The sequence below is a fragment of the Coregonus lavaretus genome (genome assembly GCF_964263955.1).
Source record: "Coregonus lavaretus genome assembly, contig: HAP1_SCAFFOLD_4510, whole genome shotgun sequence".
Classification (NCBI taxonomy): Eukaryota; Metazoa; Chordata; class Actinopteri; order Salmoniformes; family Salmonidae; genus Coregonus; species Coregonus lavaretus.
Genome location: NW_028164114.1, coordinates 25001 through 49479, shown reverse-complemented (window position 1 = coordinate 49479; position 24479 = coordinate 25001). Strand labels below are relative to the sequence as shown.

At 43.6% G+C, this 24479-nt stretch overlaps 1 protein-coding gene across 1 annotated transcript; it reads right to left on the bottom strand.

The window, feature by feature from the left end:
- Window positions 1–11455: 11455 nt before the first annotated feature.
- Window positions 11456–21791, bottom strand: LOC311117442 (uncharacterized protein; the record flags this gene model as incomplete). Its single annotated transcript, XM_084192373.1, has 6 exons — window positions 21712–21791; window positions 21534–21606; window positions 21173–21307; window positions 17386–17522; window positions 17212–17270; window positions 11456–12078 (listed from the first exon to the last, which is right to left on the bottom strand). Exons 3-6 carry the CDS (start codon window positions 21296–21298, stop codon window positions 11456–11458), a joined length of 945 nt encoding a protein of 314 aa, XP_084048499.1. The 5' UTR covers window positions 21299–21307; window positions 21534–21606; window positions 21712–21791.
- Window positions 21792–24479: the final 2688 nt, after the last annotated feature.

Genomic DNA, 24479 nt, shown 5'->3' with positions numbered 1-24479 from the left:
ACTACATTAACCACATGCAAAAGTTAGTACTGTATACAAGATTAATTACGCAACATACTACACCATTAGGCTATAAAATGATACTATATAAAACATGGCCCTAACGTGGTCCTCTGTAGCTCAGCTGGTAAAGCACGGCGCTTGTAACGCCGTGGGTAGTGGGTTCGATCCCCGGGACCACCCATACACAAAAAATGTATGCATGCATGACTGTAAGTCGCTTTGGATAAAAGAGTCTGCTATATTATTATTACGCTGTTGGACCTTCTGAAATTACAGTACTTCAACATATGGGGAAACGAAAACCTTCATTGTGATACAATTATGAATAAAATGGATCTTGTTTTCTCGGGATGCATATCACTGTCCGTTTTCCATTGGCTGCCTGCTAACAATAAGGCCCTTTTTGTCAGACGAACTCCAGTTGATTTGGCAAGTTGTAGATGCATTCAAACTTATCTACCCTCACTACACAGTGAAAACTATATATATATATATATATTTTTTTTTTAACTCAACAGAAGTAAAACTGCTTTACTGTAAATCAATTAGCCCTTATCACGCGATAAGGTCCTCTGTAGCTCAATTGGTAGAGCATGGCGCTTGTAACGCCAGGGTAGTGGGTTCGATCCCCGGGACCACCCATACGTAAAAATGTATGCACACATGACTGTAAGTCGCTTTGGATAAAAGCGTCTGCTAAATGGCATATTATATTGATATATTGGTGTATTACATTGGGTAGGCTACCCACACTCTGTCGCCCGTTTGGTCATGCACTCAAAGGCTACTGTCGGTTGCCCACTAATGAACGGACCGTCAGGTTCATATTGACCTGTTTCACAACAAGTTATCAATAACATATATACGTTTTGTATGAAGATGATGTTGAAACCAACGTATTGATTAAGTTATTGAATGTGGTAACGTCATTGCGCGGGTTCTTATCTCTTTCTAATCTTTAAACTCATGTGACTTATTGTAAAAAAAATATACAAAAAACAAGACTTGGACGAAAACAGATACTTGTAACCTGAAGTTGAGTTGAGAATGCGGGCAGCAGAATTGGATGTCGACGGCGCTACAGCGAGCGCACGGAAACTCTTTACTTATGCATAGCAAACTATCTCTACCTATGGAGTTCACAAATAAGTCTTAAAACGATACGATGTTGCCATAATTTGTTACCGAATCACCGGACAACAACACTAGGCTAAGTAACGGAAATAGAAACCCTACATTTCGAAGTGGCAGGATCATTTCAGGTTAATCACATTACAAGTTATTACTGCTGGCGCGTAACGTTAACCGTCAGCCCCGCTCAACACTATGCATCCAGAACTGTTGTGGTCCAACTCAAAATACCTAGCTAGGCCGATTTCAAAGAATGAAAGAAAGTCAAGCGTGACACGATGTAAACACAAAGCACCTGAACAACACCAGCGAAACCACGTAGCATACCAGACATGATTTGAAACGCAGAAAGACAGGTTGCGTTTAGAATAAAATAATGTCTTACCTTTATAGACTTCTCCTCGAACCGTTAACAGCAAGCTGATAGCAGCCAAGAGCCAATGTCTAACTTTATCCATGTCGACACGGAGCCGTTGTGTTAACCCCCGGTAGCGGGGCTAACTGGAGAGAGAAACTCGATCTTCTTCTGTCTGTCACAAGTTAGATTTCAGCCTTCCTATAGCCTACTTTACATCTAACCGACGGACGATAGTTTAACAATTCTTCCTCTTCTCTCCCTCCTTGCTTGCAGTTGGTTTGGTGAGTGTCCAACGGTTTCTCCTCTTTGACTTCCAACAGACTTGGCACGGCCGGGGAGGAATCTCGAGACTCTGGTTTTACGCGGCGAGGATAGAGTGGTGGTGGTTCCGTTCCGAGAGCTCTCTGTCTGCTGTCAGCGCTCTCTCTCTCTCTCTCTCTCTCTCTCCGGTAGAGGGTGTATTGGAGCTCTGACTGACTCCGGTAGAGGATGTATTGGAGCTCTGACTGACTCCGGTAGAGGGTGTATTGGAGCTCTGACTGACTCCGGTAGAGGGTGTATTGGAGCTCTGACTGACTCCGGTAGAGGGTGTATTGGAGCTCTGACTGACTCCGGTAGAGGGTGTATTGGAGCTCTGACTGACTCCGGTAGAGGATGTATTGAAGCTCTGACTGACTCCGGTAGAGGGTGTATTGGAGCTCTGACTGACTCCGGTAGAGGATGTATTGAAGCTCTGACTGACTCCGGTAGAGGGTGTATTGGAGCTCTGACTGACTCCGGTAGAGGGTGTATTGGAAGCTCTGACTGACTCCGGTAGAGGGTGTATTGGAGCTCTGACTGACTCCGGTAGAGGGTGTATTGGAGCTCTGACTGACTCCGGTAGAGGGTGTATTGGAGCTTGACTGACTCCGGTAGAGGATGTATTGGAGCTCTGACTGACTCCGGTAGAGGGTGTATTGGAGCTCTGACTGACTCCGGTAGAGGATGTATTGGAGCTCTGACTGACTCCGGTAGAGGGTGTATTGGAGCTCTGACTGACTCCGGTAGAGGGTGTATTGAAGCTCTGACTGACTCCGGTAGAGGGTGTATTGGAGCTCTGACTGACTCCGGTAGAGGGTGTATTGGAGCTCTGACTGACTCCGGTAGAGGGTGTATTGGAGCTCTGACTGACTCCGGTAGAGGGTGTATTGAAGCTCTGACTGACTCCGGTAGAGGGTGTATGGAGCTCTGACTGACTCCGGTAGAGGGTGTATTGGAGCTCTGACTGACTCCGGTAGAGGATGTATTGGAGCTCTGACTGACTCCGGTAGAGGGTGTATTGGGAGCTCTGACTGACTCCGGTAAAGGGTGTATTGGAGCTCTGACTGACTCCGGTAGAGGGTGTATTGGAGCTCTGACTGACTCCGGTAGAGGATGTATTGGAGCTCTGACTGACTCCGGTAGAGGATGTATTGGAGCTCTGACTGACTCCGGTAGAGGATGTATTGGAGCTCTGACTGACTCCGGTAGAGGATGTATTGGAGCTCTGACTGACTCCGGTAGAGGGTGTATTGGAGCTCTGACTGACTCCGGTAGAGGGTGTATTGGAGCTCTGACTGACTCCGGTAGAGGGTGTATTGGAGCTCTGACTGACTCCGGTAGAGGGTGTATTGGAGCTCTGACTGACTGACTAAATGGGGAACTGGTGGTGTCCGAGTCCCCTCCTACTTCTTCTCTTCAGTGTTATTACAGTTTGGCATCTAACGTTATCTACCTGCTTGTCTGTTTGTGAGAAAGTAGCCTAACAGGTCTCACCGCCAAGGACAAGGTACAGTGGGGAAAAAAAGTATTTAGTCAGCCATCAATTGTGCAAGTTCTCCCACATAAAAAGATGAGAGAGGCCTGTAATTTTCATCATAGGTACACGTCAACTATGACAGACATATTGAGAGAAAAAAATCCAGAAAATCACATTGTAGGATTTTTTATGAATTTATTTGCAAATTATGGTGGAAAATAAGTATTTGGTCACCTACAAACAAGCAAGATTTCTGGCTCTCACAGACCTGTAACTTCTTCTTTAAGAGGCTCCTCTGTCCTCCACTCGTTACCTGTATTAATGGCACCTGTTTGAACTTGTTATCAGTATAAAAGACACCTGTCCACAACCTCAAACAGTCACACTCCAAACTCCACTATGGCCAAGACCAAAGAGCTGTCAAAGGACACCAGAAACAAAATTGTAGACCTCCACCAGGCTGGGAAGACTGAATCTGCAATAGGTAAGCAGCTTGGTTTGAAGAAATCAACTGTGGGAGCAATTATTAGGAAATGGAAGACATACAAGACCACTGATAATCTCCCTCGATCTGGGGCTCCATGCAAGATCTCACCCCATGGGGTCAAAATGATCACAAGAACGGTGAGCTAAAATCCCAGAACCACACGGGGAGACCTAGTGAATGACCTGCAGAGAGCTGGGACCAAAGTAACAAAGCCTACCATCAGTAACACACTACGCCGCCAGGGACTCAAATCCTGCAGTGCCAGACGTGTCCCCCTGCTTAAGCCAGTACATGTCCAGGCCCGTCTGAGGTTTGCTAGAGTGCATTTGGATGATCCAGAAGAGGATTGGGAGAATGTCATATGGTCAGATGAAACCAAAATATAACTTTTTGGTAAAAACTCAACTCGTCGTGTTTGGAGGACAAAGAATGCTGAATTGCATCCAAAGAACACCATACCTACTGTGAAGCATGGGGGTGGAAACATCATGCTTTGGGGCTGTTCTTCTGCAAAGGGACCAGGACGACTGATCAGTGTAAAGGAAAGAATGAATGGGGCCATGTATCGTGAGATTTTGAGTGAAAACCTCCTTCCATCAGCAAGGGCATTGAAGGTGAAACGTGGCTGGGTCTTTCAGCATGACAATGATCCCAAACACACCGCCCGGGCAACGAAGGAGTGGCTTCGTAAAAAGCATTTCAAGGTCCTGGAGTGGCCTAGCCAGTCTCCAGATCTAAACCCCATAGAAAATCTTTGGAGGGAGTTGAAAGTCCGTGTTGCCCAGCGACAGCCCCAAAACATCACTGCTCTAGAGGAGATCTGCATGGAGGAATGGGCCAAAATACCAGCAACAGTGTGTGAAAACCTTGTGAAGACTTACAGAAAACGTTTGACCTGTGTCATTGCCAACAAAGGGTATATAACAAAGTATTGAGAAACTTTTGTTATTGACCAAATACTTATTTTCCACCATAATTTGCAAATAAATTCATAAAAAATCCTACAATGTGATTTTCTGGATTTTTTTAAATCATTTTGTCTGTCATAGTTGACGTGTACCTGTGATGAAAATTACAGGCCTCTCGTCTTTTTAAGTGGGAGAACTTGCACAATTGGTGGCTGACTAAATACTTTTTTCCCCCACTGTAGATGGAAAACAGGCGCTGGACAAAAAGGTCAGGTGTTTTAACCGCACAGTGATACTGATATGCAGCCGGAATATAAAAACAGATCATTCTCTGTACAGTTATTGCTCCCAACGCACTCATTCTCCCCCTCCCGTGTATTCACTAACGGAAACCTCTGTGTTCACCTTGTTCCAATTAGATCAGCCTCTCTATTGTAACCCTCACCCTAATGTAGAACTACATGGCATAGTATGAATAATCGCACACACATAGCCTACGTAGCATTTCCCGTGTAGTAGCAGTTTATGCTTAATTAATAGGCCTATGCAAGGACACAGTATCTATCCCCTTTTAGACTCACTGTGACCCCTTGTCATGGATGACATGTTGTACGCGTCCCAAATGGCCCCCTATTCCCTATGAATGTGCCTATGGATGATTCTACAGAAGTGATGCTGGAGGAAACAGGTACAAACATAACCTGAAAGGCCGCTCAGCAAGGAAGAAGCCACTGCTCCAAAACCGCCATTAAAAAGCCAGACTACGGTTTGCAACTGCACATGGGGACAAAGATCGTACTTTTCGGAGAAATGTCCTCTGGTCTGATGAAACAAAAATAGAACTGTTTGACCATCGTTATGTTTGGAGGAATAAGGGGGATGCTTGCTACCCGAAGAACACCATGAAGAACCGTGAAGAACGGCGGTGGCAGCATCATGCTGTGGGGGTGCTTTGCTGCAGGAGGGACTGGTGCACTTCACAAAATAGATGGCATCATGAGGAAGGAAAATTATGTGGATATATTGAAGCAGCATCTCAAGACATCAGTCAGGAAGTTAAAGTTTGGTCGCAAATGGGTCTTCCAAATGGACAATGACCCCAAGCATACTTCCAAAGTTGTGGCAAAATGGCTTAAGGACAACAAAGTCAAGGTCTTGGAGTGGCCATCACAAAGCCCTGACCTCAATCCAATAGAACATGTGTGGGCAGAACTGAAAAAGCGTGTGCGAGCAAGGGGGCTTACAAACCTGACTCAGTTACACCAGCTCTGTCAGGAGGAATGGGCCAAAATTCACCCAACTTATTGTGGGAAGCTTGTGGAAGGCTACCCGAAACGTTTGACCCAAGTTAAACAATTTAAACGCAATGCTACCAAATACTAATTGAGTGTATGTAAACTTCTGACCCACTGGGAATGTGATGAAATAAATAAAAGCTGAAATAAATCATTCTCTCTACTATTATTCTGACATTTCACATTCTTAAAATAAAGTGGTGATCCTAACTGACCTAAGACAGGGAATTTTGACTAGGATTAAATGTCAGGAATTGTGAAAAACTGAGTTTAAATGTATTTGGCTAAGGTGTATGTAAACTTCCGACTTCAACTGTACATGTACAAATTACCTCAACTAACCTGTACCCCCGCACATTGACTCGGTACCGGTACCCCCTGTATATAGTCTTGTTATTGTTATTTTATTGTGTTACTTTTTATTTTATTTTTTACTTTAGTTTATTTAGTAAATATTTTCTTAACTCTATTTCTTGAACTGCATTGTTGGTTAAGGGCTTGTAAGTAAGCATTTCACAGTAAGGTCTACACCTGCTGTGTTCGGTGCATGTGACCGGGTCTGGATCTTGGGACCAATGTCCTGGTATAAATCTTGGTCTTGGCTCCTGGATAACACATTTACATTATATTTACATTATATTTTACATTTACTTACATTTTAGTCATTTAGCAGACGCCAACTCTTATCCAGAGCGACTTACACTTAAAAAAATATTATACTGGCCCCCCATGGGAATCAAACCCACAAAGCTGGCGTTGCAAACGCCATGCTCTACATCCCTGCCGGCCATTCCCTGCCCTACCCTGGGCCAATTGTGCGCCGCCCCATGGGTCTCCCGGTCGTGGCCCGCTACAACAGAGCCTGGATTCGAACCAGGATCTCTAGTGGAACAGCTAGCACTGCAATGCAGCGCCTTAGACCACTGCGCCACTCGGGACACCTTAGTCTTTGGTTTACAAACCATAGGCAATGCTCTCTGATCATTGGCTGATCGCTCCCAACACATAGGAATCCACACCCAGTGGACTACATTAAAATGGTGGAAGGCCTCCATGGCAACGTCTATACTAAAATGAGTCCTCCATTTATCTCTATGATTTAGACTTGACACCAAAACGCCCGTTATTTTGGCAAAATAAAGATATGTAAAGTGATCAACATCTAACAAAAATAATTAATTAGATGCGTAAGTAATTAAATCAATCAACAAGTTTCAGATTCATACAATCAACATTGAACATTTTACAGAGAACAATAGAGATTATATTTCTTTAAATTAAATTGAAAGGTTTTGAAAATCATGTTTAAAAATCACGTGTTTACTATTTTGTTAATTTGGTATGCAAATACAATTTCTCAAATGAATCTGTAATAGAAGGTTAATCAAAAGTATCACTACTGTGCACAGTTCTCTCTTTATTGCTACTTTTTCACAATGTTTTGGTAGTGACACATTTATTGGGGTGGTAAAGAATTCAGGTAAATATTTCAAATGCGCACACACACACACACACACACACACACGCACACACACACACACACACACACACACACGCTGTGCCAAAAGGTGTCCAGGGAAATAAAGAATGTACTCTCTGACACCCCCTCATTTAATTGGCTATATTAAATATATAACCAATGATATGAGGTCAAATATATCTATACTAAATAAATCAAATCAAATCACATTTTATTTGCCACATGCGCCGAATACAGCAGGTGTAGTAGACCTTACAGTGAAACGTTTACTTGCAAGCCCTTAACCAACAATTCAGTTTTAAGAAAGAATAAAAAAAGTGTTAAGTAAAAAATAGATAAGAAATAAAGATATCAAATAATTAAAGAGCAGCAATAAAATTAAATAACATTAGGGAGGCTATATACAGGGGGGTACCGGTACAGAGTCAATGTGCGGGGGCACCGGTTAGTCGAGGTAATTTAGGTAATATGTAAATGTAGGTAGAGTTAAAGTGACTATGCATAGATAATAAACAGAGTAGCAGCAGCGTAAAAGAGGGGGTGGGGGTGGGGGTGGGGGGGGGGGGGGGGGCAATGCAAATAGTCCTGGTAGCCATGATTAGCTGTTCAGGAGTCTTATGGCTTGGGGCTAGAAGCTGTTAAGAAGCCTTTTGGACCTAGACTTGGCGCTCTGGTACCGCTTGCCGTGCGGTAGCAGAGAGAACAGTCTATGACTAAGGTGGCTGGAGTCTTTGACAGTTTTTAGGACTTTCCTCTGACGCCGCCTGGTATAGAGGTCCTGGATGGCTGTAAGCTTGGCCCCAGTGATGTACTGGGCCGTACGCACTACCCTCGGTAGTGCCTTGCGGTCGGAGGCCGAGCAGTTGCCAAACCAGGCGGTGATGCAACCAGTCAGGATGCTCTCAATGGTGCAGCTGTAGAATGTTTTGAGGATCTGAGGACCCATGCCAAATCTTTTCAGTCTCCTGAGGGGGAACAGGCTTTGTCGTGACCTCTTCACGACTGTCTTGGTGTGTTTGGACCATGATAGTTTGTTGGTGATGTGGACACCAAGGAACATGAAGCTCTCAACCTGTTCCACTACAGCCCGTCGATGAGAATTGTCTTGATCACGTTGAGGGAGAGGTTGTTATCCTGGCACCACATGGCCAGGTCTCTGACCTCCTCCCTAAAGGCTGTCTCATCGATGTCGGTGATCAGGCCTACCACTGTTGTGTCGTCGGCAATCTTAATGATGGTGTTGGAGTCGTGCCTGGCCATGCAGTCATGGGTGAACAGGGAGTACAGGAGGGGACTGAGCACGCACCCCTGAGGGGCCCCCGTGTTGAGGATCAGCGTGGCAGATGTGTTGTTACCTACCCTTACCACCTGGGGGCAGCCCGTCAGGAAGTCCAGGATCCAGTTGCAGAGGGAGGTGTTTAGTCCCAGGGTCCTTAGCTTAGTGATGAGCTTTGAGGGCACTATGGTTTTGAACACTGAGCTGTAGTCAATTAATAGTATTCTCACGTAGGTGTTCCTTTTGTCCAGGTGGGAAAGGGCAGTGTGGAGTGCAATAGAGATTGCATCATCTGTGGATCTGTTGGGGCGGTATGCAAATTGGAGTGGGTCTAGGGTTTCTGGGATAATGGTGTTGATGTGAGCCATGACCAGCCTTTCAAAGCACTTCATGGCTACAGACGTGAGTGCTACGGGTCTGTAGTCATTTAGGCAGGTTATCTTGGTGTTCTTGGTCACAGGGACTATGGTGGTCTGCTTGAATATGAAGTGATACGAAGTCAAATATATCTATACTAAATATATAACCAATGAAAGGAAGTCAAATATATCTATTCTAAATATATAACCAATGATATGAAGTCAAATATTTATATTCTAAATATATAACCAATGATATGAAGTCAAATATATCTTGTGTGTAAAGGAATCATCTGGAGATCCTTCTATTTGATATCTCAAAAACAATACAAATCTGTGACAAAATGTATCCGTCTGTGTGTAAAGAAAACAGGATGCAACACAATTATAATGTATGACTTTATTACAATAGAGACATGGAGAACAGTGGGGATGTGACACAAACACACACACACACACACACACACACACACACACACACACACACATACACACACACACACACTGACACACACACACACACACACACACACACACACACATACACACTGACACAGAATGTGGAGAACAGTGGGGATCTGATTGTGTAATTTACTATAATGATTAGAGAGACGCCTCACCACATTGGTTCTCTGTCTGTGGCTGTCATAATATGTGGTGATACACACACACAGACACACACACACACACACACAGACACACACACACACACACACACACACACACACACACACAGAGACACACACACAGAAACACACACACAGACACACACACACACACACAATTATTCACTAAACCCCTTGACTCTTTCCAACAGGAACCACGTGGAGTCATGTGGTGGAGATGTGTTTTTTTCTGTCTTTCTAACCTTTTGGGAGGTTGATTATGTGTAATTGGGAAAAGAGATGCCAAAAAAACAACAACACATTGGGTTATGCCCCAAATGGCACCATATTCCTTATACAGTGATATGAGTCCTGGTCAAAAGTAGTGCACCGTTTGGCATGGGCCCATGCCCTGTCATTTCACTGATTGGGAGAAACACTGAGGTTAATTTTGACACAGGAGAACAGATGCAGATGATTAGAAAGTATTAACATTTTTAGATTTTCACACTTGGATAGTCTCAGAAACACTAGGCCTGCTGAAAAACACGCTGTTTGAGACGTTCACCTCGGGAAGGACACAAATGGTTGGCAGGCAAATGTCATGATAAATATGGCATAAGTAATAACTGCTAACTAGCCACAGAGAATATAACCATTTCTCAGTAACACATGCTTCAGAAACAACACAAACCTGTGAATAAATATAGTTCTGAAACTATATTTAAAACTTGAACCTGAACACATTACGGCATAGGGCGTAACTGCTAGCTAGCCCCCCGCAAAGATGACCATTTCCCCTTTTTAACACATGCTTCAGGTCACCTGTGCCCTCTGTAACATACATACTCTAATCACATCCCTGGTGTGGTATCCAATCAAGTTGGTTGCCAGGCTTTGTTTGATCTGGACTCTTCACTAAAGGTCCCAGTACATACAGTAACCTGATTGGTCGAATCCGCCATGATGATGATCTAGGATCAGTTTTTCCTTTTACATCATAATAAATACGATTATATTGACAGGGGAGACCTGATCCTAGATCATCAGTCCTACTCTGGGACACGTGAATACAGGCTCCATGTAGAAATGTTCATATCAGCATTGTTTAACTTTAACTGGGAGCCATTGGCAAAAGGGGGATGTTTTACAGAGTAGCCATACATATAATTATATATGACCTTTTGATGCAGTAACACAAGGACAAAGAGCAATTGCGGGCCAACCAACAGACATGCTTTAACACTTGTATAGTATAGGGGAGAGTGGGGTAAGTTGAGCCAAAGGGTTTCTAGGAAACCATGCACAAAAATGTATCATTTATAACAAATATTTAGGAAGAGGTAATAAGTCTGTGAAGGAAGAAATCACATGGGAAAATGGTAAGCAAGTTAGTTCCAAGAAACTGATTTTCACAAAAGTAAAATGCATTTCTCGTGTTTCTTGATGCTTGTATCTAAACCAAAGTAGACACTTTTAAGATTGTTTTGTACATCGGTTGGGGGGTCTCTATAAGCTTCAATATGGGGTTCTGAGGCCAATGGCAAGTTGAGCAATTTGAAGTGTTTTCTTCCCAGGTGTAATGCAAGACATTATCGCTGGGATATGAGGAAACATCAGGGCCTGGGCTATGCTAAAGTGTTTGTTAGGTGTTAAGCCTGTGTTAAAATATACTTTAAATGATTGAAAGACAAAAAAAAAAAGTGATTGTGATTGTGTTTAATTGTGTTTGGGAAATAAAGATAGACATGGTTTTAAAAAGGTAGAGGTAATATTTCACTCAGTACAGAAACTTGTGGACAGCTTAATTAATACCTGGGGTAAGTTGTGCCAAGAGACCACATTTCTTTGGACAAGCAATGTTTTCAAAACGGTAATGTTTACATTAATTCTGATTGTTTCCAGGGATACACAACATCCTGAAATATAACAAATATATTTCTTTGTTAAAAAATAATGCTTGACGGAGTGATGCTGTATGTAAAAAATGGCTAAAATTACACCACTCTCCCCTACTCCTTGTGTTTCGTGGTTGTTGTGTTTTGCATGATAAAACACACACACAAACACAAACACACACACACACACACACACACACACACACACACACACACACAAACACACACATACACACACACACACAAACACACACAAACACACACACAAACACACACACACACACACACACACACACACACACACACAAACACACACATACACACACACACACACAAACACACACATACACACACACACACACAAACACACACACAAACACACACACACAAACACACACAAACACACACACACAAAAACAAACAACAAAATAGCGTTTGACTCTTCACACTCACTCCTCCACGAATTCCAGCTACTCCTCTCTGGCCGCAGGTACAGGTTACCTAAGGTTAAAAAAAAAAATAGGGCAAAGTATTATTTTATACTGATTGCAATTCTGCAATTTAACAAAGTGCTGGACTAATTGCACATTAACTCTTTACTTTAACATGTAGCCCTTTTTGACATTTTGATTATGAAATGTCACTTACCCAGCTTACTTGCTTGTAAATATCCTTTGCTATTTGCTGTTGTTTTTATGTTTATTTTTTATATGTGATTTCATTTGTATGTTTTATGACTGCTGCACAATGAATTGCCTCTCTGAGGACATACAAAAAATAAAACAAAAACTGAATCACAAACACACTCCTGCTTGACACCATAGTACAGTACAGACTAACTGATTCACTCCTGCTTGACACCATAGTACAGTACAGACTAACTGATTCACTCCTGCTTAACACCATAGTACAGTACAGACTAACTGATTCACTCCTGCTTGACACTATAGTACAGTACAGACTAACTGATTCACTCCTGCTTGACACCATAGTACAGTACAGACTAACTGATTCACTCCTGCTTGACACCATAGTACAGTACAGACTAACTGATTCACTCCTGCTTGACACCATAGTACAGTACAGACTAACTGATTCACTCCTGCTTGACACCATAGTACAGTACAGACTAACTGATTCACTCCTGCCTGACACCATAGTACAGTACAGACTAACTGATTCACTCCTGCTTGACACTATAGTACAGTACAGACTAACTGATTCACTCCTGCTTGACACCATAGTACAGTACAGACTAACTGATTCACTCCTGCTTGACACCATAGTACAGTACAGACTAACTGATTCACTCCTGCTTGACACCATAGTACAGTACAGACTAACTGATTCACTCCTGCTTGACACCATAGTACAGTACAGACTAACTGATTCACTCCTGCTTGACACCATAGTACAGTACAGACTAACTGATTCACTCCTGCTTGACACCATAGTACAGTACATACTAACTGATTCACTCCTGCTTGACACTATAGTACAGTACAGACTAACTGATTCACTCCTGCTTGACACCATAGTACAGTACAGACTAACTGATTCACTCCTGCTTGACACCATAGTACAGTACAGACTAACTGATTCACTCCTGCTTGACACCATAGTACAGTACAGACTAACTGATTCACTCCTGCTTGACACCATAGTACAGTACAGACTAACTGATTCACTCCTGCTTGACACCATAGTACAGAACAGACTAACTGATTCACTCCTGCTTGACACCATAGTACAGTACAGACTAACTGATTCACTCCTGCTTGACACTATAGTACAGTACAGACTAACTGATTCACTCCTGCTTGACACCATAGTACAGTACATACTAACTGATTCACTCCTGCTTGACACCATAGTACAGTACAGACTAACTGATTCACTCCTGCTTGACACCATAGTACAGTACAGACTAACTGATTCACTCCTGCTTGACACCATAGTACAGTACAGACTAACTGATTCACTCCTGGTTGACACCATAGTACAGTACAGACTAACTGATTCACTCCTGGTTGACACTATAGTACAGTACAGACTAACTGATTCACTCCTGCTTGACACCATAGTACAGTACAGACTAACTGATTCACTCCTGGTTGACACCATAGTACAGTACAGACTAACTGATTCACTCCTGCTTGACACCATAGTACAGTACAGACTAACTGATTCACTCCTGCTTGACACTATAGTACAGTACAGACTAACTGATTCACTCCTGCTTGACACTATAGTACAGTACAGACTAACTGATTCACTCCTGCTTGACACCATAGTACAGTACAGACTAACTGATTCACTCCTGCTTGACACCATAGTACAGTACAGACTAACTGATTCACTCCTGGTTGACACCATAGTACAGTACAGACTAACTGATTCACTCCTGGTTGACACTATAGTACAGTACAGACTAACTGATTCACTCCTGCTTGACACCATAGTACAGTACAGACTAACTGATTCACTCCTGGTTGACACCATAGTACAGTACAGACTAACTGATTCACTCCTGCTTGACACCATAGTACAGTACAGACTAACTCAGGTCTACATACAGTATGTAGAGAGGGGAAAGACTCCCAGTGAAAACTTACTAACCCTTAGAATTTATGATGCAATATATTTTACACTGGGCTAGGTTTGACAGCAAGTCTTATGACATGTCTTCATCCAGGATCTTATTTATAATTCCTGGACTTCTATTTTTTTAATTCCTCATTTCACTGGTAAAGGTCTTGGTCTTAATGGGTTCATTTATCATAGATGTGTGCCTGTGTGTGTGAGAGAGAGAGAGAGAGAGAGAGAGAGAGAGAGAGAGAGAGAGAGAGAGAGAGAGAGAGAGGAGTTGAGCATCTCTGAAATGTGTGTGTGTGAGAGAGAGAGACAGAGAGAGAGAGAGAGAAATAGAGAGAGTGTGAGAAATATATAAATAGAGAGAGTGTGAGAGAGAGACAGAGAGAGACAGAGAGAGACAGAGAGAGACAGAGAGAGACAGAGAGAGACAGAGAGACAGAGAGATAACTATTTGGCCCTAAACAGAAAGTACACAGTGGCAGAACACCTGACCACTGTGACTGACCCAAACTTAAGGAAAGCTTTGACTATGTACAGACTCAGTGATCATAGCCTTGCTATTGAGAAAGGCCGCCGTAGGCAGACCTGGCTCTCAAGAGAAGACAGACTATGTGCACACTGCCCACAAAATGAGGTGGAAACTGATCTGCACTTCCTAACCTCCTGCCAAATGTATGACCATATTAGAAACACATATTTCGCTCAGATTACAGCGATCCACAAAGAATTTGAAAACAAACACAATTTTGATAAACTCCCTTATCTACTGGGTGAAAAACCACAGTGTGCCATCACAGCTGCAAGATCTGTGACCTGTTGCCACAAGAAAAAGGGCAATCAGTGAAGAACAAACACCATTGTAAATACAACCCATATTTATGTTGATTTCTTTTCCGATTTGTACTTTAACAATTTGCACATTGTTACAACACTGTATATATACATAATATGACATTTGAAATGTCTTTATTATTTTGGAACTTCTGAGTGTAATGTTTACTGTTAATATTTATTGTTTATTTCACTTGCTTTGCCAAAAAAGCCCTTAAATTGAATTGAAATTGAGAGCGAGACTCCCAAACGCTGGAGCGTCGGCCTTCTGGTCCACCATGCTTCAGCGCCACTCACTTCACCAGCTCAGGGCGTGCACGGCCCAGCATGCACTTCTAGTCTACCTGTGTGCTGCTACAGCCCCTTTCTTTAGCTACTGTCATGGAGTTCACTAAATATATTCATGAAGAAACCGATAGAACACACAGGTGCTAAATCAAGATGACTTCTAAAGATGAGGACCAAGAGCAGGAGGGGGAGTGTGGTGATGTAGTGTCCACGACTAAATAATCCTGGTGGAATCTGAAAAGACACGTCTCCTGAAAGCATGATGGAGTCCTTACTAGGTGCACATGCTAAAAGAAAGGAACAAGGTGGGTAGATAACTAAGTGTGTCATTGTAGCAAAAACTAAAAATCTGATCTCAAACGTTTGGTTCAATTTTATAGACTATAATGATTTAATCCAACTAAATGTTGTTTAAATGCTGAGCGCTTTCTGTCCCTACCAGTCTAGTGTGTTGCACTCGCTAATGCTTCACAATGTATTTCTTTGTAGGTTATAGCCTTGAAATTATTTAAACAATATATCCTAAATAATTCATTTTTGTTCCTTCTTAGGCTCCCTGTCTGTCTCCTGACCTATTTAGAGTGTTTATATGTTGTTTAATATGACATGTAGACTATTTAGAGTGTTTATATCCTGTTTAATATGACATGTAGACTATTTAGAGTGTTTATATCCTGTTTAATATGACATGTAGACTATTTAGAGTGTTTATATCCTGTTTAATATGACATGTAGACTATTTAGTGTTTATATCCTGTTTAATATGACATGTAGACTATTTAGAGTGTTTATATCCTGTTTAATATGACATGTAGACTATTTAGAGTGTTTATATCCTGTTTAATAAGACATGTAGACTATTTAGAGTGTTTATATCCTGTTTAATATGACATGTAGACTATTTAGAGTGTTTATATCCTGTTTAATATGACATGTAGACTATTTAGAGTGTTTATATCCTGTTTAATAAGACATGTAGACTATTTAGAGTGTTTATATCCTGTTTAATAAGACATGTAGACTATTTAGAGTGTTTATATCCTGTTTAATATGACATGTAGACTATTTAGAGTGTTTATATCCTGTTTAATATGACATGTAGACTATTTAGAGTGTTTATATCCTGTTTAATATGACATGTAGACTATTTAGAGTGTTTATATCCTGTTTAATATGACATGTAGACTATTTAGAGTGTTTATATCCTGTTTAATATGACATGTAGACTATTTAGAGTGTTTATATCCTGTTTAATATGACATGTAGACTATTTAGTGTTTATATCCTGTTTAATATGACATGTAGACTATTTAGAGTGTTTATATCCTGTTTAATATGACATGTAGACTATTTAGAGTGTTTATATCCTGTTTAATATGACATGTAGACTATTTAGAGTGTTTATATCCTGTTTAATATGACATGTAGACTATTTAGAGTGTTTATATCCTGTTTAATATGACATGTAGACTATTTAGTGTTTATATCCTGTTTAATATGACATGTAGACTATTTAGAGTGTTTATATCCTGTTTAATATGACATGTAGACTATTTAGAGTGTTTATATCCTGTTTAATAAGACATGTAGACTATTTGAAATGATGAGCGCTTTTTTAAAATACTATTCATTCAAATCATATGGTTTGGTTTCAGTACTTCAAATCCAAGTGGTAGGTCGAGGTAGACACAAAAATAGATGGGTGTTGGTTAAACTGTGATTTTAATGAATGGAGCGTGTAGCGGTTGGAAAGGATGTGGAGCACCAGAGCTGTGCTCACACGCTCTGACCTGGTTGCGGGGGGGGGGGGGGTCTGGTTGTGGGGGGGGGGGGGGTGTCCCTGGTTGTGGGGGGGATGTGTGTGTCCCTGGTTGTGGGGGGGATGTGTGTGTGTCCCTGGTTGTGGGGGGGGATGTATACCTGGTTGTGGTGGTCTGAAGACCTCCAGGTGTCTCTGCTGCATTTCCTCCATCCGAGCCCTGAAACACACACACACACACTTTAAAAACTTTATTTGAATCCACAAATCCCATTCCAGTGTGTGTGTGTGTGTGTGTGTGTGTGTGTGTGTGTGTGTGTGTGTGTGTGTGTTACCGTGAGGTCCCCTCCTGTTTCAGATGCTCCATCTCAGCCAGTGCTCTGTTCAGCTGGTCCTGAAGCTCCTCCTTCTTCTGGTTCAACTTCTCTCTGGCCTCCCGCTCCGCTAGGAAGTCTGCCTTGTAGATCTCAGCCTAACACACATCCCATTAGAATCAAAAGGGATTCAAATTTTAAAAGGTCACAGATACATGGACGCTCAGTTGGTAGAGAATGGTGGTTATAATGCCAGGGTAGTGGGTTGTATTCACGCATGACTCTGGATAAAAGCATCTGCTAAATGGCATATATTATTATTATTATTATTATTATAGAAAAAAAGCACCTTCTCCTCCATACAGCTAGACTGACCATAACAGCTGAAACAGAGCAGTACCTTCTCCATACAGCTAGACTGACCATAACAGCTGAAACAGAGCAGTACCTTCTTCTCCATACAGCTAGACTGACCATAACAGCTGGAACAGAGCAGTACCTTCTCCATACAGCTAGACTGACCATAACAGCTGAAACAGAGCAGTACCTTCTTCTCCATACAGCTAGACTGACCATAACAGCTGAAACAGAGCAGTACCTTGTTCTCCATACAGCTAGACTGACCATAACAGCTGAAACAGAGCAGTACCTTCTTCTCCATACAGCTAGACTGACCATAACAGCTGAAACAGAGCAGTACCTTCTTCTCCATACAGCTAGACTGACCATAACAGCTGAAACAGAGCAGTACCTTCTCCTCCATACAGCTAGACTGACCATAACAGCTGAAACAGAGCAGTACCTTCTCCTCCATACAGCTAGACTGACCATAACAGCTGAAACAGAGCAGTACCTTCTTCTCCATACAGCTAGACTGACCATAACAGCTGAAACAGAGCAGTACCTTCTCCTCCATACAGCTAGACTGACCATAACAGCTGAAACAGAGCAGTACCTTCTCCTCCTCCTTACAGCTAGACTGACCATAACAGCTGAAACAGAGCAGTACCTTCTCCTCCTCCTTACAGCTAGACTGACCATAACAGCTGAAACAGAGCAGTACCTTCTCCATACAGCTAGACTGACCATAACAGCTGAAACAGAGCAGTACCTTCTCCTCCATACAGCTAGACTGACCATAACAGCTGGAACAGAGCAGCACCTTCTCCTCCATACAGCTAGACTGACCATAACAGCTGAAACAGAGCAGTACCTTCTCCTCCATACAGCTAGACTGACCATAACAGCTGAAACAGAGCAGTACCTTGTTCTCCATACAGCTAGACTGACCATAACAGCTGAAACAGAGCAGTACCTTCTCCTCCATACAGCTAGACTGACCATAACAGCTGAAACAGAGCAGTACCTTCTCCTCCTCCATACAGCTAGACTGACCATAACAGCTGAAACAGAGCAGTACCTTCTTCTCCATACAGCTAGACTGACCATAACAGCTGAAACAGAGCAGTACCTTCTCCATACAGCTAGACTGACCATAACAGCTGAAACAGAGCAGTACCTTCTCCTCCATACAGCTAGACTGACCATAACAGCTGGAACAGAGCAGCACCTTCTCCTCCATACAGCTAGACTGACCATAACAGCTGAAACAGAGCAGTACCTTCTCCTCCATACAGCTAGACTGACCATAACAGCTGAAACAGAGCAGTACCTTCTCCTCCATACAGCTAGACTGACCATAACAGCTGAAACAGAGCAGTACCTTCTCCTCCATACAGCTAGACTGACCATAACAGCTGAAACAGAGCAGTACCTTCTCCATACAGCTAGACTGACCATAACAGCTGAAACAGAGCAGTACCTTGTTCTCCATACAGCTAGACTGACCATAACAGCTGAAACAGAGCAGTACCTTCTCCTCCATACAGCTAGACTGACCATAACAGCTGAAACAGAGCAGTACCTTCTCCTCCATACAGCTAGACTGACCATAACAGCTGAAACAGAGCAGTACCTTCTTCTCCATACAGCTAGACTGACCATAACAGCTGAAACAGAGCAGTACCTTCTCCTCCATACAGCTAGACTGACCATAACAGCTGAAACAGAGCAGTACCTTCTCCTCCATACAGCTAGACTGACCATAACAGCTGAAACAGAGCAGTACCTTGTTCTCCATACAGCTAGACTGACCATAACAGCTGAAACAGAGCAGCACCTTCTCCATACAGCTAGACTGACCATAACAGCTGAAACAGAGCAGTACCTTCTCCTCCATACAGCTAGACTGACCATAACAGCTGAAACAGAGCAGTACCTTCTCCTCCATACAGCTAGACTGACCATAACAGCTGAAACAGAGCAGTACCTTCTGCTCCATACAGCTAGACTGACCATAACAGCTGAAACAGAGCAGTACCTTCTCCTCCATACAGCTAGACTGACCATAACAGCTGACACAGAGCAGTACCTTCTCCATACAGCTAGACTGACCATAACAGCTGAAACAGAGCAGTACCTTCTCCTCCATACAGCTAGACTGACCATAACAGCTGAAACAGAGCAGTACCTTCTCCTCCATACAGCTAGACTGACCATAACAGCTGAAACAGAGCAGTACCTTCTCCTCCATACAGCTAGACTGACCATAACAGCTGAAACAGAGCAGTACCTTCTCCTCCATACAGCTAGACTGACCATAACAGCTGAAACAGAGCAGTACCTTCTCCTCCATACAGCTAGACTGACCATAACAGCTGAAACAGAGCAGTACCTTCTCCTCCATACAGCTAGACTGACCATAACAGCTGAAACAGAGCAGTACCTTGTTCTCCATACAGCTAGACTGACCATAACAGCTGAAACAGAGCAGTACCTTCTCCTCCTCCTTACAGCTAGACTGACCATAACAGCTGAAACAGAGCAGTACCTTCTCCATACAGCTAGACTGACCATAACAGCTGAAACAGAGCAGTACCTTCTCCTCCATACAGCTAGACTGACCATAACAGCTGAAACAGAGCAGCACCTTCTCCATACAGCTAGACTGACCATAACAGCTGAAACAGAGCAGTACCTTCTCCTCCATACAGCTAGACTGACCATAACAGCTGAAACAGAGCAGTACCTTCTCCTCCATACAGCTAGACTGACCATAACAGCTGAAACAGAGCAGTACCTTGTTCTCCATACAGCTAGACTGACCATAACAGCTGAAACAGAGCAGTACCTTCTCCTCCATACAGCTAGACTGACCATAACAGCTGAAACAGAGCAGCACCTTCTCCATACAGCTAGACTGACCATACCAGCTGAAACAGAGCAGTACCTTCTCCTCCATACAGCTAGACTGACCATAACAGCTGAAACAGAGCAGTACCTTCTCCTCCATACAGCTAGACTGACCATAACAGCTGAAACAGAGCAGTACCTTCTCCTCCATACAGCTAGACTGACCATAACAGCTGAAACAGAGCAGTACCTTCTCCTCCATACAGCTAGACTGACCATAACAGCTGAAACAGAGCAGTACCTTCTCCTCCATACAGCTAGACTGACCATAACAGCTGAAACAGAGCAGTACCTTCTCCTCCATACAGCTAGACTGACCATAACAGCTGAAACAGAGCAGTACCTTCTCCATACAGCTAGACTGACCATAACAGCTGAAACAGAGCAGTACCTTGTTCTCCAAACATTATCTAGCTGCTTTGCTTTAGTCTTAGGCAGGCCTAAGATATATCCTGTCAGCCTGTGTACATGGCTGACAATGACCAATGTTACAACCATTAGTTTACACTCATTGTGTGTATCTGGAGAGGGATAAAATGTGTGTGTGTGTGTGTACCTGGGCCGTGAGAACAGGAACGGTCTCTAGAGATCCTCTGTGTTTTTCCACTTCTTCCTTCAGCTTGTCAATCAAGTCCTGCTTCAGAGCCAACGCTCTCTCTGCCTCCTCCAGACGACTACACATGTCTCCCCCCTACAGACACACATTACATATGGTGTTATTAGTTACTGTTGTCTCTTCCTGTCATACAGACACACATTACATATGGTGTTATTAGTTACTGTTGTCTCTTCCTGTCATACAGACACACATTACAGCAGTTACATCATGTCTTGTATTGGTGTTTAGCTCAAAGGTATGAAGCATAGCTAGCCACACACCCCCCCTCTGCCCCCCCCCCCCCCTCTGCCACACACACCTCAGTCTTGAGTTTGGAGTCGTAGTCCTTAAACAGACAGGTGTAGGCATGCTGCAGCTGAGCTAGTTTCCTCCTGGAAGACAGAGAGGTAAGAAGGACAAGTGTTATTATAAGAACAATACATGTGGATTATTGGTCAGTCTTCAGGGCAGTCTCTAGGTTCTGTGTGTGTGTGTACCTCTCTTCAGTAATAACCAGTCGGTCAGTCTTCAGGGCGGTCTCTAGGTTCTGTGTGTGTGTACCTCTCTTCAGTAATAACCAGTCGGTCAGTCTTCAGGGCGGTCTCTAGGTTCTGTGTGTGTGTACCTCTCTTCAGTAATAACCAGTCGGTCAGTCTTCAGGGCGGTCTCTAGGTTCTGTGTGTGTGTGTACCTCTCTTCAGTAATAACCAGTCGGTCAGTCTTCAGGGCGGTCTCTAGGTTCTGTGTGTGTGTGTACCTCTCTTCAGTAATAACCAGTCGGTCAGTCTTCAGGGCGGTCTCTAGGTTCTGTGTGTGTGTGTACCTCTCTTCAGTAATAACCAGTCGGTCAGTCTTCAGGGCGGTCTCTAGGTTCTGTGTGTGTGTACCTCTCTTCAGTAATAACCAGTCGGTCAGTCTTCAGGGCGGTCTCTAGGTTCTGTGTGTGTGTGTACCTCTCTTCAGTAATAACCAGTCGGTCAGTCTTCAGGGCGGTCTCTAGGTTCTGTGTGTGTGTGTACCTCTCTTCAGTAATAACCAGTCGGTCAGTCTTCAGGGCGGTCTCTAGGTTCTGTGTGTGTGTGTACCTCTCTTCAGTAATAACCAGTCGGTCAGTCTTCAGGGCGGTCTCTAGGTTCTGTGTGTGTGTACCTCTCTTCAGTAATAACCAGTCGGTCAGTCTTCAGGGCGGTCTCTAGGTTCTGTGTGTGTGTACCTCTCTTCAGTAATAACCAGTCGGTCAGTCTTCAGGGCGGTCTCTAGGTTCTGTGTGTGTGTACCTCTCTTCAGTAATAACCAGTCGGTCAGTCTTCAGGGCGGTCTCTAGGTTCTGTGTGTGTGTGTACCTCTCTTCAGTAATAACCAGTCGGTCAGTCTTCAGGGCGGTCTCTAGGTTCTGTGTGTGTGTGTACCTCTCTTCAGTAATAACCAGTCGGTCAGTCTTCAGGGCGGTCTCTAGGTTCTGTGTGTGTGTGTACCTCTCTTCAGTAATAACCAGTCGGTCAGTCTTCAGGGCGGTCTCTAGGTTCTGTGTGTGTGTACCTCTCTTCAGTAATAACCAGTCGGTCAGTCTTCAGGGCAGTCTCTAGGTTCTGTGTGTGTGTGTACCTCTCTTCAGTAATAACCAGTCGGTCAGTCTTCAGGGCGGTCTCTAGGTTCTGTGTGTGTGTGTACCTCTCTTCAGTAATAACCAGTCGGTCAGTCTTCAGGGCGGTCTCTAGGTTCTGTGTGTGTGTACCTCTCTTCAGTAATAACCAGTCGGTCAGTCTTCAGGGCGGTCTCTAGGTTCTGTGTGTGTGTGTACCTCTCTTCAGTAATAACCAGTCGGTCAGTCTTCAGGGCGGTCTCTAGGTTCTGTGTGTGTGTGTACCTCTCTTCAGTAATAACCAGTCGGTCAGTCTTCAGGGCGGTCTCTAGGTTCTGTGTGTGTGTACCTCTCTTCAGTAATAACCAGTCGGTCAGTCTTCAGGGCGGTCTCTAGGTTCTGTGTGTGTGTACCTCTCTTCAGTAATAACCAGTCGGTCAGTCTTCAGGGCGGTCTCTAGGTTCTGTGTGTGTGTACCTCTCTTCAGTAATAACCAGTCGGTCAGTCTTCAGGGCGGTCTCTAGGTTCTGTGTGTGTGTACCTCTCTTCAGTAATAACCAGTCGGTCAGTCTTCAGGGCGGTCTCTAGGTTCTGTGTGTGTGTGTGTACCTCTCTTCAGTAATAACCAGTCGGTCAGTCTTCAGGGCGGTCTCTAGGTTCTGTGTGTGTGTACCTCTCTTCAGTAATAACCAGTCGGTCAGTCTTCAGGGCGGTCTCTAGGTTCTGTGTGTGTGTACCTCTCTTCAGTAATAACCAGTCGGTCAGTCTTCAGGGCGGTCTCTAGGTTCTGTGTGTGTGTACCTCTCTTCAGTAATAACCAGTCGGTCAGTCTTCAGGGCGGTCTCTAGGTTCTGTGTGTGTGTGTACCTCTCTTCAGTAATAACCAGTCGGTCAGTCTTCAGGGCGGTCTCTAGGTTCTGTGTGTGTGTGTACCTCTCTTCAGTAATAACCAGTCGGTCAGTCTTCAGGGCGGTCTCTAGGTTGTGTGTGTGTGTACCTCTCTTCAGTAATAACCAGTCGGTCAGTCTTCAGGGCGGTCTCTAGGTTCTGTGTGTGTGTGTACCTCTCTTCAGTAATAACCAGTCGGTCAGTCTTCAGGGCGGTCTCTAGGTTCTGTGTGTGTGTGTACCTCTCTTCAGTAATAACCAGTCGGTCAGTCTTCAGGGCGGTCTCTAGGTTCTGTGTGTGTGTGTACCTCTCTTCAGTAATAACCAGTCGGTCAGTCTTCAGGGCGGTCTCTAGGTTCTGTGTGTGTGTGTACCTCTCTTCAGTAATAACCAGTCGGTCAGTCTTCAGGGCGGTCTCTAGGTTCTGTGTGTGTGTACCTCTCTTCAGTAATAACCAGTCGGTCAGTCTTCAGGGCGGTCTCTAGGTTCTGTGTGTGTGTACCTCTCTTCAGTAATAACCAGTCGGTCAGTCTTCAGGGCGGTCTCTAGGTTCTGTGTGTGTGTACCTCTCTTCAGTAATAACCAGTCGGTCAGTCTTCAGGGCGGTCTCTAGGTTCTGTGTGTGTGTGTACCTCTCTTCAGTAATAACCAGTCGGTCAGTCTTCAGGGCGGTCTCTAGGTTCTGTGTGTGTGTGTACCTCTCTTCAGTAATAACCAGTCGGTCAGTCTTCAGGGCGGTCTCTAGGTTCTGTGTGTGTGTACCTCTCTTCAGTAATAACCAGTCGGTCAGTCTTCA